Source organism: Ictalurus punctatus, chromosome 25 (assembly GCF_001660625.3).
Source record: "Ictalurus punctatus breed USDA103 chromosome 25, Coco_2.0, whole genome shotgun sequence".
In the NCBI taxonomy this organism is placed as follows: Eukaryota; Metazoa; Chordata; class Actinopteri; order Siluriformes; family Ictaluridae; genus Ictalurus; species Ictalurus punctatus.
The window spans coordinates 6321883-6339465 of record NC_030440.2 but is presented as its reverse complement, the minus strand read 5'-3'; the positions used below and the strand labels follow the sequence as shown (position 1 = coordinate 6339465).

The 17583-nt window shown below is 38.0% G+C and overlaps 1 protein-coding gene across 4 annotated transcripts in view; it reads right to left on the bottom strand.

Annotated features, from left to right (window-relative positions):
* mfsd2b (MFSD2 lysolipid transporter B, sphingolipid) overlaps nucleotides 1-17583 on the bottom strand; it is a 23024-nt gene extending 5441 nt beyond the window's left edge. Inside the window, exons 1-11 of one of the 4 annotated variants that reach the window (XM_017456627.3) lie at nucleotides 17470-17583; nucleotides 16372-16523; nucleotides 11432-11557; nucleotides 11046-11170; nucleotides 8070-8193; nucleotides 5731-5809; nucleotides 4825-5006; nucleotides 2661-2751; nucleotides 1214-1335; nucleotides 843-926; nucleotides 177-260 (exon numbers count right to left, since the gene is read on the bottom strand). In XM_017456627.3, the coding sequence (XP_017312116.1) occupies nucleotides 177-260; nucleotides 843-926; nucleotides 1214-1335; nucleotides 2661-2751; nucleotides 4825-5006; nucleotides 5731-5809; nucleotides 8070-8193; nucleotides 11046-11170; nucleotides 11432-11557; nucleotides 16372-16523; nucleotides 17470-17566 (1266 nt within the window). In that variant the 5' untranslated portion in view covers nucleotides 17567-17583. Of the gene's footprint in view, nucleotides 1-176; nucleotides 261-842; nucleotides 927-1213; nucleotides 1336-2660; nucleotides 2752-4824; nucleotides 5007-5730; nucleotides 5810-8069; nucleotides 8194-11045; nucleotides 11171-11431; nucleotides 11558-16371; nucleotides 16529-16647; nucleotides 16844-17469 lie in introns of those variants that run through there. The other 3 variants (XM_017456630.3, XM_017456629.3, XM_017456626.3) reach the window with 3 other exon arrangements.

Below are 17583 nucleotides of genomic sequence, written 5' to 3'. Positions count from 1 at the left end.
TGCTTCTCTGTCTTACGTTTGTCTTAGTCTACCGTGTTCCATGTTACCGTGTTTTGTTTCTTGCCACAGTATTTTGCCAAATTGTCTTAGTGTCTTTGTTTTGTTAAAGGAGGTGACCTGTAAAACACACACACATGCACACACACACAGAGAGAGAGAAAGAGTATAAGAATTACCGTAATTCCACAGAACGCTGCTGTCTTCTTGCCAAACCTCTGGAGGAACCACTGCCAGAAAGGGATGCTCAAGGCTGCAGACATCTGTGTAGTGGGTGAAAGGGATTTCTTAAAACAATATACAGTATAAGAGCTGTTTTGCGTGAAGAGCACGAAAGCAAAAGCAACAAAACTTAGTCATCCTCTTTGTAATACAACACTGCAAAGAAGTGCATCAGCAAGTAAAAATATCTCAAATATGGGCAAGTTTAATATAAAATATTTTTATATGAGATTAATCTAAATTAAATATAATGTTATTTGGTCTGTTTTTAAATGCTTTTCAAGCTTTATTTTTTTTATTATCTGGGTAGATACAGTAATTTTACTTCTTTCTAAAAATAAATGCTTAAAATGTTAACATTATCTGCCAAAAAAAAAAAAAAAAACAAGAGAAAAAATGTCTAGAAACAGTTTAATAATCAGATAGTATTTGGTTTATAATAATGTCATAATAAGACCTATTAGGTCCATATTCAAGATATTTAGACTTTGGTAAGATATAATTTTTTGCTGTAAAATAATCTTCCATCGGTTATTCCTCATATTTGTCATTTTTAATGCCTATATATGAGAGAGCTTACATGCTTTGAAAATGAATGCACTATGGATGTCATGCGCACTCACCAGAATCGCTAGCACTATATTTTGAAAGTGATCCCGGAGATCCACTGCATATGTGCAGAACAACACAAAGTTACTCTGGATCAGCTGCAAAATGACAGTCAACAATATAAATACAAAAAGAGCTACGGAACAACTCAGTTTTGTTCTACCCAAATGATTATAAATTTGCTCTGGTAGTTGCTGTGTGATTAAGCTAATCAGCCGGACCTACGACTTCATTCAATGAAATATCTCAACCATGAGAAGAATGCATGAAGAATGAGTGTTAGTGGCTATTATTTATGTCTCAGGGCAACTCTGCGAAGATTTCACCCCCGGCACTCTTCCTCCCTCTCCACTGATTGAATAAATATTGAATGTAAGCTCTTTACCTGGATGGCCACGGATATGAAGAGGAAAGCTGCTGTGAGGGAGAGATATGGCCCATGTCTCATCACCAGCACAAAGCCCTTATGGAAAGGAATGGGTTTCTCCGTCTTTAGTCCATAAGGGTCTAAAACGATAAAAGATTTTCATTAAAGACCTACAAATATGACCATACATAATCATACACTCCAGGGCCAAAAGTTTGTGGACAGCTGAACAACACACCCGCATGTGCTAGTTGGACATCTCGTTCCAGATTTAGTCCCCTTTGCTGCTATTATAACCTCCACTCTTCTGAGAAGGCTTTCCACTAGATTTTGGAGCGTGGCTGTAGGGATTTGTGATCATTCAACTACAAGAGCATTAGTGAGGTCAGGCACTGATGTTGGGTGAGGAGGCCTGGGGTGCAGTCAGTGTTCCAGTTCATCCCAAAAGTATTCAGTGGGTTTGAGGTCAGGGGTTCTTCCTAAACAACAACCTTGGCAAACCATGTCTTCATAGGTCTTACTGTGCACAGGGGAACTGTCATGCTGGAACAGCTTTGGGTCTCCATAGAAGGGAAATTGCAATGCTACAGCATACAAAGAGCTCCTATACAATTATGTGTTTCCAACATTTTTGCAACAGTTTGAGAACCACATATGGATGTGATGGCCAGGTGTCCACAAACGTTTTGCCATAAGGTGTAGATTCAAATCAAATGTATATAGTATGTTGTTATTTTATATAACAGCATTGTTGAAATCTCAAATCTGTTTGGAGGTGTTGATTCATTTTCATTCAGGTTTGTATTAATGCACTCGTCGCTATTATAATTCGCTATTTTCTCCACTGTAACTCTCATTCACAGGGACTTGTATGGCAAATGGTCCAAATAAACTAAAAGCTAATCTTTTTTTTTTTTTTTTCAAAAAAAGATAAACGTATAATTGTTGATATGGTGAAGCTTTCTGTAATTAGACATTCGTGGAAGGATTCTTAACGGATAGTACATTTTCCATCGAGGGAAAGTCTTCAGAACAGAGGACCTTCCGCTTTCTGGCTACTTGTAAGTTATTAATGCAACTTCAGAAGAGAGAAACAGCTGTTTATAGCTACTGTAACGTAATCAATAAGGAACTAGCTTGCTTTGTGGATGTTCTACAAGATTAAATGTAACTATAAATGGTTAAAAAGCACAACATGACGTTCTTCAGTAGAATCGATGATAAATTGCTGTTGTATAAGAGGAATAAAACACCAGCATGAAATTCTCAACTTTGGGATGCAATCACGTCATCCCTGCTTTGATTATTTTTCCAATAACAGCACACCACATTGTGTTTTATTCCTTACATAACAAAAATATTATACTTTATACTCTCTGTCAATAACACATGGTAGCACTGACAGTACATCACAGAACATTAAGGTGGTTAAATACATGTAATGCCACAGTAATGCCACACTCACCATCTGTCTCTTTGACTCCCAGGAACATCACAACTGTACAGATAAGAAAGATTGCCCCGATCACCCCTGCAGCAACCATGTACACTTCTTTCTGCAAAAACAAACAAAAACAAACACTGCAATGGTTTATTCTGGTGTCTTCAGTAATCAGTTTAGTGGATCAGGAGCCTGTCCTGGGAAGATTGGGCATGAGGCGGAAATACACCCTGAATGGGACACAATCACATTTACGTACTCATTCACATCTAGCATTGGCAATTCACCTATGGGAGGTGGGAGGAAGCTGACGAACCCTGGAGGAAACCCACCGGGACACACGGAGGACATACAAAACTCTGTACAGACAGTAAGCTGAACTCTGAAGCTCTGAGGTGACAATGCATCCTGCTGTGCCACTATGGCACTGCTAAAATACTTTATGCTAAAGCTAAGGAAATAATGGCAATATAATTTGTATATATATTCAAATAAAATTTGAAGATTATCCCAAAAGGCACGCTAAAAGGCTATCGCACCAGGCTTGGGTAGTTCTTTTCCCCCCAGCTCTTGAAATGTTATTTGAAACATTCAGAGAAAATCTTATAAAAGTAGAACATTAGTATTTATGTAATTATTCTTTTACTGAAAAGGGCATTTGTCAAAGACAAAAGTGCATCCTTTAAATATTTTTTTTTAAGTAAAAAAATTCCATAATAGGTAAAAAAAAAAATTAAAATAATAAGAAAATGAGGTTAAATGCAGCAATAGTTGAAAGAACATGAATTTTTGTGATAGACAGGAAAATGTTCTATGCTGAGTCACTTTTCATGAGAAGTTTCAGTAAACATTTTTGATGTACATCTGATCATTTCTCAAGAGTAAGTATTATTCTGAATATGAAAAATTCTGTTCAGAAATTCTGTTTATGAAGCTGAGAATTAAGACAAACCCTAGTCATGAGAGCATACTGTATGGCCTGGTGAAATAAGCAGTAACACCCAAAAAGAAAAACTTCTTCCCCTTGAACAGGAACTGTTCTGCCCTAAACAAATCTCTGACTTGTTTGCTCTTTTTCCAGGCACGGCGGCAACGCGCTTCATTACCAATCCAGATCAAACAGTGGCCAGATTTGGAGAAGTTTGGCGGACGCACCCAAACAACACACCACCCTCAGCCTGAGGAATGTGCGGAAACATGGTGCTACAGTGGCATTGTGGAAGCAGAGCTAACCACCTTGGAAGCATTTTCCCAAAAGCCACTTCACCCAGACTTGCTCTGAATAGCTGTGGCTCCTCATGATGATGCATGAGGGGTTTTTATCCATGAAACCAGAAGCGGTTTGTTGGCCCGCTCTCACTTCCTGACTCTGACTCTGGAAGTGGGTGACATTCTGCTGTAAATAGACATCAGCCACTAAATCGTTCATGCTTGTTTGTTCTGGGGACTCTGGTGAGCCTCGTGTTTACAGTTGCAGGCCTCTAATCGAGTGTGGGTATGTGACAAGACAGTCAGCAGAAACGCTTTTATTTTATGCGTGCTCATTTCCTTCACCTTTTCAGTAAAGGAAAATTCCACCTTGAACAACGTGCATATTAATTAACATGTCATCAACATTACCGTTCAAGATTTTGTAATGGAATGCAGAGTTGACCTTTTCAGTTTAAAATTCTTACATCGACATGTCCTACATTACCCGCAATGCTGTTTGATTGCCAGCTGATAATGTTGAGAGTGGCATTCAGCATTGAACATTACTGGAAAATAGAGAACGATTTGGTTTTTAGGAGCTAATAGTAAAACCTGACCGTTATCCTTTATGTTCTATTAAATGTTATTGTAATTTCACTAGCAATGTCCTCCTTGTGATGTCAGCATGGTAGACAACTGCTAACTTCTCAGGAGAATTAAAGCAAATCAAATAAAAAATACAGCACCAATCAACAAATTAGCAGCAGAATCTGCTAATCATAAACAACGTGTTTCTTCTAACCTTACCAGAAAAATAGAAAATGGAATAAAAACATTATTATTTAAAATTTCCGCTTGGGGGTCAGTAAAGTCCATTCATCCACCCATCCATCCATCCATATAAAGCTACATAAGTAAAAGCAGAATATTCAATAAATGTAAGAAAATATATGATATATTGCACATTCTTTAACGTTGCTGTGTCTGTGATACATACTGCATGTGACAGGAAGTCCTGTGACAGCGCCAGGCTTCTGATGACCTCCGTTCCACTGCCGTTTCCCAGGTGCCCGACTGACATGTTATTATGGGGGCAGTGTTTTAGTGTATGAGCACTCGCAACAATCTGTCCCTGGATGGCTGCACCAACCAATGTCCCCAACACCTCCAGGGTCATACCTGCAGCAGGGACACATAGAGGGATTGGTCCAGTTCTTAGTCTAGTACTATGTTGACACACACAAAGGGTGGAAAGCGAATGATCGTTACTTTCTTCCATTATGCTTACTGTTTTTTATGTTTGTTTTTTTGCTTCTAGCACTTTAGATTTTTCTGTTTGTATTTAACTGTTATATACTGTATAAATATTATATTCTGTACAGCATGTGCAATTCTGTTTTTAATTTTGAACATGATGGGGTAAATGCTCCTATTAACCAATGTAAATACAAATATAGAAAATATTACAATACAAAACAAAAAAAAAAAAAATAATTCATGGTACATCATGCACGTGCTGTACTGACGCTAGCTGTTAGTGTTTTTTGTCCAGTGTGCTGTGTATGATGAAGTGTTCTTATTAGAAGAGAATTAGCGTTAGATGGTTTCATGTTTGAAGCTGAGTGTTTGTACAAAAAGAGGTAGGAAGAGTTCTGAAAAAGTGGCGTACTATCTTTAATAAAATTATAAGTTTTAATGTTAAACTTACATACATATACACATACATATAATAAGTTTACCCTTTGATAGCTGTGTTTATACATTCAAGGGAAAAATATGATTGGGTATGTTTTTACTGATGTATTGACTGATCATGTATTGAATGATCAGAAATTCTGATAATTTCCTGTAAAATTCATCAAAAATGACAATCTTGAGCTGTGTGGCGAAAAGGTAAACTTACGGTATGCTGTAGCTGAGTCTCTTTCCTGCTGGTCTGTGCTCAGAAACATGGTCATTGCTGAGTAAGGCACATGGAAACACTACAAAAACCAAAGAAACCAATAGAGAGTAATTATCATTACTGAGCCATACTTGTCCAGAAAAGGCTCTTAAAAAATTTACGGTGAGTTATGTGAACATGCACTCCATGGTCATGGGGCAGACCACTGTGGAAATACCAATGGATAAGAAGAGCAGAAGAAGGAAAGATCTATTCCAAGCTTAAAGTAGTCATGTTAGTAGGGAAATGGTGAAACATATGCGTTAACGAGCATACTGCTCGCTTGTACAAAGAGCACAATCAAAATAAAAGTGAAGATACGTATATGAGAGTTATAATCTATGTTAGAGGAAGACAAGTAAAAAAGAGACTATATAATTGTGGTACACATTTTCTGAATGGTGAACTATTAAAACACTAGATCAAAATGCACAAAGCCGAACTGCATGTGGCCTTTTCTTTGTACCTGTTAGTCACATGTTCTAACACATGTATTCGGTTCTATTTCCCAAAATATAAAATCAGATTAAACCACCATGACCCTGCTCAGGCAGTTAATAAAGACTGCCATGATGGCCTTTGTTCATGCTTTTTCATGCTTGCGCCCACATTGCATGAATGTAAAAGATTCCCACTTGCATGACATGTTTGATGCAAACTATACAAGATTCCTTTCCAAAAAAAACCCACCTCCTATTCATATCTGCATTTGTATTCATTTAGAACATATTACCTGTTAAATCCAGATATATATTCATATTTGGCTGCAGTCGTACTAGGAGCAATAGCTGGATGGATTAATTGATACACATGGATATTATTATCTAATGATGTACTAATAATAATATCGATAGCTAAATTGTTTATATATCTGGATCTTTACAAATTTTAGTTGAATAATTTTGCTCTATTCACCATGAATGGGAAAACGCATATGTTTATTTATTTATTTATTTATATAAAATATAGCCAGCTACGTAAATTATGTAGTAAAGTTTATAACTAGATATAATAGATATATATGTTTGAAATCTTTTACTTTGTAATTTACATTGAAAAAAAATCAAGTCAGTGCTGTGGTACACCATTGGCCCAAACATCTACTAAAATAATCCTGCCCAGCCCAGTATTTGTTCTATTACAGTAACCAATGTCATTTGGCTAAGAAACCACAAAAGGTTTTCCATTTAGAATTCTACTTTTGACACGCTTGTTGATACTGTTTGGTTCAAAAGCAAACACTCTGATTAAAAATAATGGAGTGATTAAACTCCATTCCGCCTGGGTTCACTGCCGACGATAGCGGGCGCAGCTGCTGGTTCTCAGCCTTACAGTTAAAGACAATGGAACGCACTAAAAGAGGAAACCAGCGTTTAACCTATCTGGTGGTTCCTGGCTTCCCCTAACATGTACTTGTCAAGGAGTTAAAATGACTTGTCATTATAGAGTGGGTTTGTGTGCCTGGAGCGGCTTCCCAATTTCAGTACATGCTGGTGCATTTGACTGAAAGCAAATTTGGCCAAGGACAAAAACAAATAAATCATTCAAATAAATACTACTACCATAAAAGAGGCTGACTTAGAGAGTAACACAGCACACCCACACTATAAAAGTTCTAGTTTCATTAGGAACAGATTTGTGAAAAGCCTGTATTTCTAATTCACATTTGTTATACAATTTCACATATATCCCTAATGTGTTCAGCTAACCAAGAAAATTTTGGTGTCCAAAGTTGCTTTTTTCCCCCACACCAGATACAGGGCTACACAATCTTAGCTACAAGTGATCACTTTTGTAAAATAGTTTCTAAATTTAACGTCAAAGTGGATCTATATTATCGTCCACATAACTTGGGTGTTAATAGCTGGCCTTGTGGATCTTCTGCTTGCTAAACATAAGTGGGTGAATGAGGTGCAAAGCCAGGTTAGTGGTGTTCTTTGCATCTAAAATTGTTTGCAAAACCAGTACTGAGCCTTCTCCATCATAATCCTCTGAACTAATTGTTACAAACTTCCCCTGAATAAGAGTAAGGCCCAATATGACAGATAATATGCAACGCCCCATAAACTTTGTGCTTTACTTTCAGAAATCAATGTCCAAACTAGGACTAGGATCTCTGAAATGTCCTGCCATTCTTAATTGCTTACTACTGTATGGCCAAGCCATGTTGAAGCGCATGCAACAGAGACAGAAAATGTATTATAATTACGTGCAATAATAATATTAATAGTGTGATTATAATAATATTCATTGTATGATGCTGTGAGATACTAACTGCGGTGTGATAGCAGGTGACTTACTGTGATGAGAGTTTGGTAGAGGCAGTAGAATCCCAGATACCACATGTACCTTTGATTGGTGAAAGGGGGAACAAACCACAAGTAGAAGTAGGACACAATGGTAAATGGTGTGCAGCCAACCATCCTAAGGAAAAATAAGGGAAACATTATTACAGAATCAAGAAACAAGTTATGCTTGGCTTAAAAAAAAACGTCCCTTAGGAATTATTCAAAGGAAATTTCATATCTGAGTTCTATGAAGCAAAAAGAGCATAAAATCCAAACATCTGTAATCCTCAAAAGCTGTACTTTACCCTTGCGGCTAACATTTGGTTATTGCAGATGTCCTGTACAGCAGCAGTTTTTCTACAAGTGAAGCGTTTATCATAAATTCTGATCTGTTTATGTGTGCGAGAAATTTGGTTTGTGTGATGTTTGTTAGGATGCTCCTGTACACTAAAGTAAGCCTGTAAGCCACAGAATCATAGCCACAAGTGCGTTTTTTCAGCACAGTTATCATTTTGGGCCAAATGAATTCTGCTGCATTTCATTCCTTTCATACAGTATGTTACCGAAAATCAGAAGGCTCAGTCATCTCAACACAATTTTAAAAGTAAGCAAGCGAAGGTAGTTTGTGCTTTATCATATCCACATAATATGGAAAGCCTTTCACACGAATTGGTGCCTTTCTATTCCCTGGTAATGAAACACACTGAACCTTAGTAGAGTTCATTGACCTCTGCCCTATGTCTAGGTTATTCAATGATAAACTATGGGCAACAGCTATATTGAAAAACAAAAAGACAGGGACAAAGAAATGCGGCCAATGTGGATGAAGAATGGCCGATTCTAGCACAGTCCAGACCCATGATTTGCAGAATGAGCTAGCACCCTTACTCACCCAGTGATTGTTTTTTCCCCACAAAGAGTTAGGGAAGAGGGGGCAGGAGGGTGGTTGGATGAATGGATGGTTCTGAATGTAGTGCAAGATGGCTTAAACCATGGGTTGGCCTAGAAATATCCACTGTAAGTAAAAAGACACACCTACAGCTGCAGGATCATCGATCCACAAACACCAGCACACCCACAGACACCACTTACTCAAACACAAACACACGGGTATCTGCAAACACAGCTCAAATGTTTTTCTAGAAATCAGTGTGCCTTCTAAGCTGTCTGATCATACCGGATTTCTTTTGGGTGGGGGTGTGTAGTTGCAGATTTTGTCATCTTTAATGAAAGTGTGATTAAAAGCTTCGGCAGGCATGCTTGTAAAAATCGTAAAAGTTTTAAGAACTATGTGAAGTATGAGATGAGATGACAGACATCTGTAATAAAAGAACTGTCTAGATATATCCCATTTTAAGACCTACCTGTTTTCATTGAGGAAATCAAGATTTCAAAGAAACCATCATGCTTACTGTGAGATAACATAGCCGGTAGAGAAAGAGCTACAGTAGATCAATATCATTTCACAGAATGAAAGTTTTAGTCTGATGTTCAGTTGAGTTTCATTTAAAATGTCCTGGGTCTAAAAGTGTGCAAGATTCATTGATTTATTTATTTGAAATCCCACTCCCACCCACTGACCCATTCTGACCAATCCTGCCTACTCCTGCAATTACTTCTATTTCAACCTACTGACCATATTTTCTCATGAAATTTGTTGGTGAAATTTCCCCAAAATATAAACAGTATTCTAAACCACAGTGACCACTGGATAAAACAGATACCGAAGATAAATGAATGAATGCAGCAAACATGCCACACAGCCCCTCATGAGCAAGCACCACGTCTAATACACTCACGTGTTCATGGTCAGCATGGTTTTCTTTGTCCCATGAACTTCATATGTGTCTGCCCATTCCCACCCTCATAGACTAAATACAGCCTGCTCCGACAATTTTATTGTTGGCTCCCATGGGATCCCAGTCCCAATGCACACAACCTGGGACTTATATGTTTACAAATCTGATTGCTTGGTGCCTTACAACAGGATCCTTATTGAATCTGGAGTGTTATCTAAATATTCGGGAGTGTAACATCCTAAGGGTTATCTGATAAACGGCTCTGAGGTCCCAGTTGGGCAAGGTTACATTCCACCATGATGTAATGAACACAACTTCCTTTCAGACACTTTGATGCCACATCTTAGTGATACGGTAGTGATATGGGGACTTCCTTTCAGGAAAAGTAATCGGGACCGAGGGATCAGTGTCTAGCTAATCAGCCAGCCAGGGTGCAGACATTTAGAAATCCTACAGTATGATGCTCATTCTGATTTCTGTTAGTCAGTACAACAGCTGATGTCTACAACCACATAAGGACTGTCTTGTACAATTCTTGTACTAGCTTTATCAAATATAAACTGAGGACAAAATGTGTTTGGGTGTTGTTTCCGTACTTGAAATACACTATATAGCCAAACCAAATGTATGTGGACACCTGATCAACATCATCATACCCATATGTGCTTGTTGAACATCCTATTCCAAAGCTGGTTCCCGTCTTTGCTGTTATAATAACCTCCACTCTTCTGGGAAGGCTTTCCACTAAATTGTGGAGCGTGGCTGTGGGGATTTGCCCATTCATCCACAAAAGCATCAGTGAAGTCAGGTACTGATGTCGGGTGAGAAGGCTTGACGCATAGTCGGTGTTCCACTTCATCCCGAAGGTGTTCAATGGGGTTGAGGTCAGGACTCTGTGCAGGCCACTTGAGTTCTTCCACACTATACACCTTGCACCCCATGCGTTCATGGACCTTTCTTTGTGCACAGGGGCATTGTCAGTGGCAGTGAAGGGAAATTGTAATGATACAACATGAAAAGACATTCTAAACATTTGTGTGCTTCCAACCTTGTGGCAAGAGTTTGCGGAAGAACCACATATAAGTGTGTTATTTAGGTGCCCAGATACTTTTGGCCATATAGTATATATAAACACCCTCTGCTACAATGCTGATCCTGCCTGAATGAACAGAGAGAATCTTCTACTCACCATGGCATGAGTCGGCCAATTTTTGTCCATCTGCTTTTAGTGATGAAGAATCCCACAACAGGATCAGTAACAGCACCCCAAGCTTTCCCAATGAACAGCACCAGGGAGGCCTGAAATGGGTTTATCTGGGGAAAGGAAGGACACTGCCATTACCACTACACATATGTTCACTTATTTCTAAGTCATGAGGCAAAAGAAACGCATCAAAGTACTTCTTTATCCCAAAAATACGTGCAGTAGCCGAGGCTGAAGATGTTCCAGATATTTTTAGATTTTACGTAATAGAAGCTTTAATCAAATCTGCTGCATTAATGATAAGACCATTTGTCATAGTCACTTCTTTTCTGTAATGGTGGAATACATTAATGTATTCATGTACACGCTACCTGCGCGATGTCCAGCAGAAATATCTGTAAGAAAAAAGCAGTTGCACTCCCTGCAACTTGATTAGGTGCCCCTCCAATAGCGAAACACAGTTTGCTACACACAGAGAGCTTCTGTTCCAGATGAGCCTGTAAACACAGAAACAGCACAGGCCTTACTATCATTTATTCATAAGTATGCAAACATTAACGCGATGCAGTGTGTTAGATTTATTCATAAGTATGCTAACATTAACGCGATGCAGTGTGTAAGATTTATGCCGTGTGTATGATTTGATTGCTGGATTAGGATCATACAGGACGTGACATATTTTCAAGTCTTATCCACTGGTGCATGTGGATTTTTTAAGCACCGTGAACATGTCTGAAATCAAATGACAGTTATTTAATTAGTTACGCGTAGTTAGCGAATAATGGGAAATAAAGCATCCTCACAGCAATGCTGACACTTTTATCATAATTAGGATGAAAAATTGGAATCGGTGCATCAAAGGTTTGGAACGAAGCCAAAGAAACGCGAACTTGTTGTCACAGTAACAGTAGATTCAGTAACATTCAGAATTAAAAGACAGTCCTGTAGCTGCAGAATATGTTTCAATTGTCAAATGTCTTTCCACACCTCATAATAACATTCACATGTGGGAATGATAAAACAGCTTGTTGATATCAGCGCCCCATCTGTTTTGTATTCTATAGTCTGAAATCCAAGCTGGCAGGGTGTGATTATTGACGTTATTTGTTGAACTAGTCTTTACGGTGACTGAATATCTGGTTAAAATGCAGGCATTTCTGAAAGTATTTATCGAAGCTTTTGGGTGATATGTATAACATATGGCTCTCTAATGTGGTCACTACACGCTCAAGCCCACTACTCTCATTTTTCCAGTGAATGGGTGGGATTGGGTAGTAACCTTTTCATCAGACAAAATCCTTCATGATAGCAAGAGTTTAAAACACCTGTCAATCAAAGAGTGTCACACTTGACTGTGTGTGTGCGGGCTTCTGTGTGTGACAGCGGGCGTAAACGATTTTCACTGGCACTCACTGTTGTATCTTGCCTCTGAATGTCTTCAGATGGGAAAAAAAAGTGTGTTTATAAGGGTGCATGTGTGTATGTGACTATTGGATGTGATCTCTTGTAACACATTAAAGTGCCATCGGTTTGGCGCTAACCACAGCTGGGAGAACCTTATATTTATTACTGTCTCCTTCTGATCCTGGAGACAGCCAGACAGGCATGAGAGAGCTGAAAATACTCCAGAAGCCAAGGACATCCTAAACCCTGTATTTCCACGTTTCACCCAGCTCCTTCATCTGCTCAATCGAAGCCGTTTTTTTGGCTGTCGCCATGCACACGTTCTCTCTCCAGGGCTGTGCCTGAAACAGGCAACAACAAAACAACCACAGAGGCCAAAGCCAATAGGCCTTCAAAAGATACTATAATTAACTGGTTGATTTTTTTTCACTTTCCCTCTCTAGTTTTCTCCATCTTGAAAAAGCGCACGGCTTCCATAAGCACAATTACCAGGAAGTTGCTATGTAATTATTCAAAAGTAAGGCGAGTCTGACATGAACATAAAATCTAGTGACTTTAAGACATTTCCTGAGTGCAGACGTTCTATGTCTACTCTTAGTGTGCAGCAGGAGGTTGTTAAGTAAACTTGTTCCTGAACTTTCTGATATTTCTATCTGTATGTATATTATGAATAAATAATTAGCAACATTTTACTTTACAGAGCGTATTAATTAATCCCTTTCCCAGGGAGAAAATTCTCTTTTATGAATATGATGTGTGGAACTTTCAGTTAAAATCCAAAATCTTCTACAGCATGGGGCTAACGTAGATATATCTTTCACAGAGACATAAACAGGAAATCATTCTGTGGCTAGGCACAAAATATCCGATTTCTTCATAGATAGTGCACAACGCAATCATGAGTACAGGACCAAAGGGAAAGCCCGCAAGATATTTAGTGCAAACATCTAGTAGGTGCTTTCTGTAGTTTGATAAATATAAGGCACAAACAAAAAGTCTGGGATTTAAAAACTTTATACCACAGCACTGTTGAATTCTTAAACAGGACCGGGCAGAAGGTGTTGATTAACTTAATAATAGCATGGCTCTGAACATAGTGCAGGCTGCAGTCAAAGCATAGGTTTCTATTAATGTGTTCATTCTAGTATTTTATTATTTGTATAGTAACAGCTCATTTACAGAATGTGTATGACTGTCTAAACACATAATCTAAGCCTAATAATAAACAGATTTAAATAATAATAATAATAATAATAATAATAATAACTGTTGTTATTTATCAAATAATATCATATAATCATTGATATGGTGAAGTGTATAAGGAGTATAAGGAGATGTTCATTTAATATTTATGGACAGAGTCTTCAGTGTTAGAGCTTTATAACAGTCAGTAAAGACAGAGGGCTTTCTCGGTGCTGTCTGATTTCTCTGTAACATGACCAGCTGGGATTTTAGTCCCAGTAACTCTAAGAAAAAGACCCAAAAAAAGGCTGGTGAAGGAATTACTGTTTATAACTGCATTAACATGAATGGAACTATCTTCTCTCACAGATGTTCCACAACATTCAGTGTAACTAGAAATGGTTAGTTCGACATGCCAATCTTTAGTCAATGAAAAAACTTTTAATCATTGGCAAATAGCAGTGGTATAAGAGGAGTGCTTGGGGAGGAGTACTTGGGGATGTACAGTTATTTAATAATTGTCAACTTTGGGGTGTAGATGATTATTTTCCTGTCATAGCAAATCTATCATGTTTCGTTCCTTATGTAATTCATCTACCCTCAAAAGGTACTGTCAGTAGCACTAAAGTGTTTGGGTTTTTTTGTTGTTGTTTTTGGCTTGTCAGTTGCTTAATATTGGTCTGCTACTATTCACATAACTGGTTGCACCACAGGCTGCATGGCTCGTCATGAAAACAGCATCTGTTTCTGCTCTCTGGTTTGACAATCTTACATCACAGTTTAGACCTCTTTGTATAATCAAACAATGTAATATGTTCATTTGCTTTATTGTGGGTTTAATCTGGAAACAGAAAACCAGCTCTAAGAAAGCAATTTAATTACACAGAATCCATTTTTACCCTTTGCACTCCATCCCCCAGCTGAGTTGTAAGCAGACTGTGTGTGGGATGAAGGATTTATAACTGCTGGGATTTAGCAGTGTTTTTTCATCAGTGCACAAGCAGAATGAATTTACTATGAATTACAGTATCACAGCACATCCCCGATGTTGAACTGTTGTTGTTTTTTTTTTATTAGATACCATATTTTTGTGCAGAAATTCAATACTGAGAGATATACATCATATTATAGTACTGCTGCGTGAAGCAAAACTACACAGATTCATTTCGCAGCAATGCTATGGCAGATGGCCTCCATTCAGAATGCAAAAATACCCTCTAGATACACAGTTTAGACCTCATTGTATAATCCAACAGTGTAATGTTCGTTTGCCTTGTTGTGGGTTTCATAATTATTGACGTCTGTTTGATCATGTAAATACCTAGATTCTTCAGAACACCAAGTTGAAGCATTGACAGTCATGAGAAGGTAACAGAACCTTTAATGGCTCGTCTGATTTTTGCAGACTTCAATTCAGTAATGCATCACTTACAACCCTGTTCACACATTGCCTTTTACACCCGTCCCAGAGATTTACACTCTCAGCATAATTCAATTTCTCAATTTTATCCTCTATCATGGCTGTCTGATTTTGGTCTATATTTAGCCGCAAGGGGTCTCTGTGTCTCGCATGATAAGAGCTGTGAGAACAAGAGATGCATTAGTGCTTTTTTCCCCCATATATTATTGACACACACGCACAACTAGCATTTCACTGTAGCTACTCAATAAGATGGTCACGCAAAGGGACGGTAGCATAGAATTGGTGACTGCTATTTCACTTGGCAGCTCATGCAGAATCGTATGGTTTAGCGGTTTTACTCCCCATCTGATGCTGGGAGATCTTGCTGGTGCAATATGGTTGTGCATTGCTTTTGCTTCTAAAATAACATCACCGGTTCATTTGGATGTAAATTACTATGCTGGATTTTTGGATATCACTGCAGTTACTTTCCATTTGAGCAGTTCCCATGTTAGAAACTTTTTTTTTTTTGTTATTCCTGCCTGAGAAAATAGTTCATAATCTGATAACACTTGCAGTTTAGAAACTTGACAGTCTACAGATTCTGAACAAAACTGCATTGTGGTCAAATAGATTTCAGAATGATATTATAATTTTGATATTATATATATATATATATATATATATATATATATATATATATATATATATATAAATTAAAAACATGCTCATAAAAAATGTACAATTAAAGAAACAATTCAAGTGCGACCCTGCATTATGTGCATCATTTAACTTTTCGCATACCAGACAGAACACATATGATGCGTTAATTCTTTGTCAATTGGTATTTATAGAAGTTAATCTTTCATGCTATAAATTCGTACCTGGCTGGTATAATCATGACGTTTGAACATAACAAACATGCGATTTGCACATGACTGAGATTGCTGACTTAACTCGTACCTTGTAATATGCTTAGAGATGTTGTTTCAAGCTAGTTAGTACGTGCGTAAGAATGTCTTCTTATTCGCTATGTAACCACAAAGCATCTCCATCCAGCTTGGGGACATGCTGTGCTAAAAAAAACCCAGCATTCCTTTTACTCATTAAAACATATCATTTAGCAAGAAATCGAAATCCACCTGTGCAGAAACATTCAGACTTGTATCATAACATAAATAAAGCAATTATATCTCTATCATCTTTAGCTCATGTCCTGACTTGAACTCAGAGGACAGCGAATGATGTGACATATTGTACCTAGATAAAGTAACAAATGAGTCAGCTCATCTGCAGAGCATTTTGGCAGAAGCGGCATCTTACCTGTGTAGAGACCTTGGTGAAAACGGGCTTGGGATGCTTCATTATTGTCTTGTCACCTGATCCAGCTGGTGTCTTCCTCCCTTTAGCCATGACTATGAGAGTGACAGGCTGAGAGACAACAGTGTGGCATTGGCTGTATTCACATTTTCCTCCTGCACTGCAAAAAAAATGACATCTTAGCAAGTTAAAATACCTCCAGTATAGTCCAAATGATCTAGTATTTCCAATTAGACGATTACAAGAATCCAAATATAAGATTATTAAACCTATTTCTACCATTTTCTGTACTCATTCCAAGCTTGAAATAGTCCTGGTCTATTGGCAGATAATTTTGCTAATTTTAAGCATGTATTTCTAGAAAGAAGCAAAATCATCTGCCAATGGAATAAGAAAATTTAACACTCTTTCGACATTAACTAATGCATACAGTATAAATGTCCACTGGCATAAAGTTCGATATTCGCGGACATGCGGAAATTAAGGGACCGTCTCTAAAGTTACATGCGACATTGTTAAACACGTTTCTAACTTCAATAGCATTTGAAGGGAATGACTTACACTCACTCAACCAACTGTAAAGTGTTCATCTAGTTGTCAACTATAACGCACACCTCTTAGGTTTTTTGATATTTAACAAAATAAGCTATAAAATCATATTTAAATTAGATATGAATTTCACTACAGAATGGGCTCATACACAAAATATACCATAATTTAAAGCTCAATAGCATTTGAAGGGAATGATGTACAGTCACACAACCAATTGTAAAGTGTTCGACTAGGTGTCAGGTATGATGCACACCTTTCAATAAATTGTGTGATGTTAGAGACGGTCCCTTAATTTCCGCATATCTGCGAATATCGAACGTCGAACGTTTATGCCAGTTAAACGTCCTCATGCATCACCATTTAAACCTTTACAGTTTCCTTAACTAACTCAGCACAGTGCTTTCACACATTCTCAAAGATCTACAAACAGCAAACAAATGCATGCATATAAACTATGTCTATGATAAGTGTGGATGTTAACTATCTAACTCAGTCCATACTGAGTGGAAGAATTGCCCACTACAGTCACCGCTTTATTCTGTATCTCACCTGATTGGTGGAGCGACTTCATTCCACAGAGATGAGGAGACTGACTGAGAGGCTCAGGAAGCTGGAGCAACTGATGGAAGCTCTGAGAGAAAAGCATGCCTCCCAGTGGACACA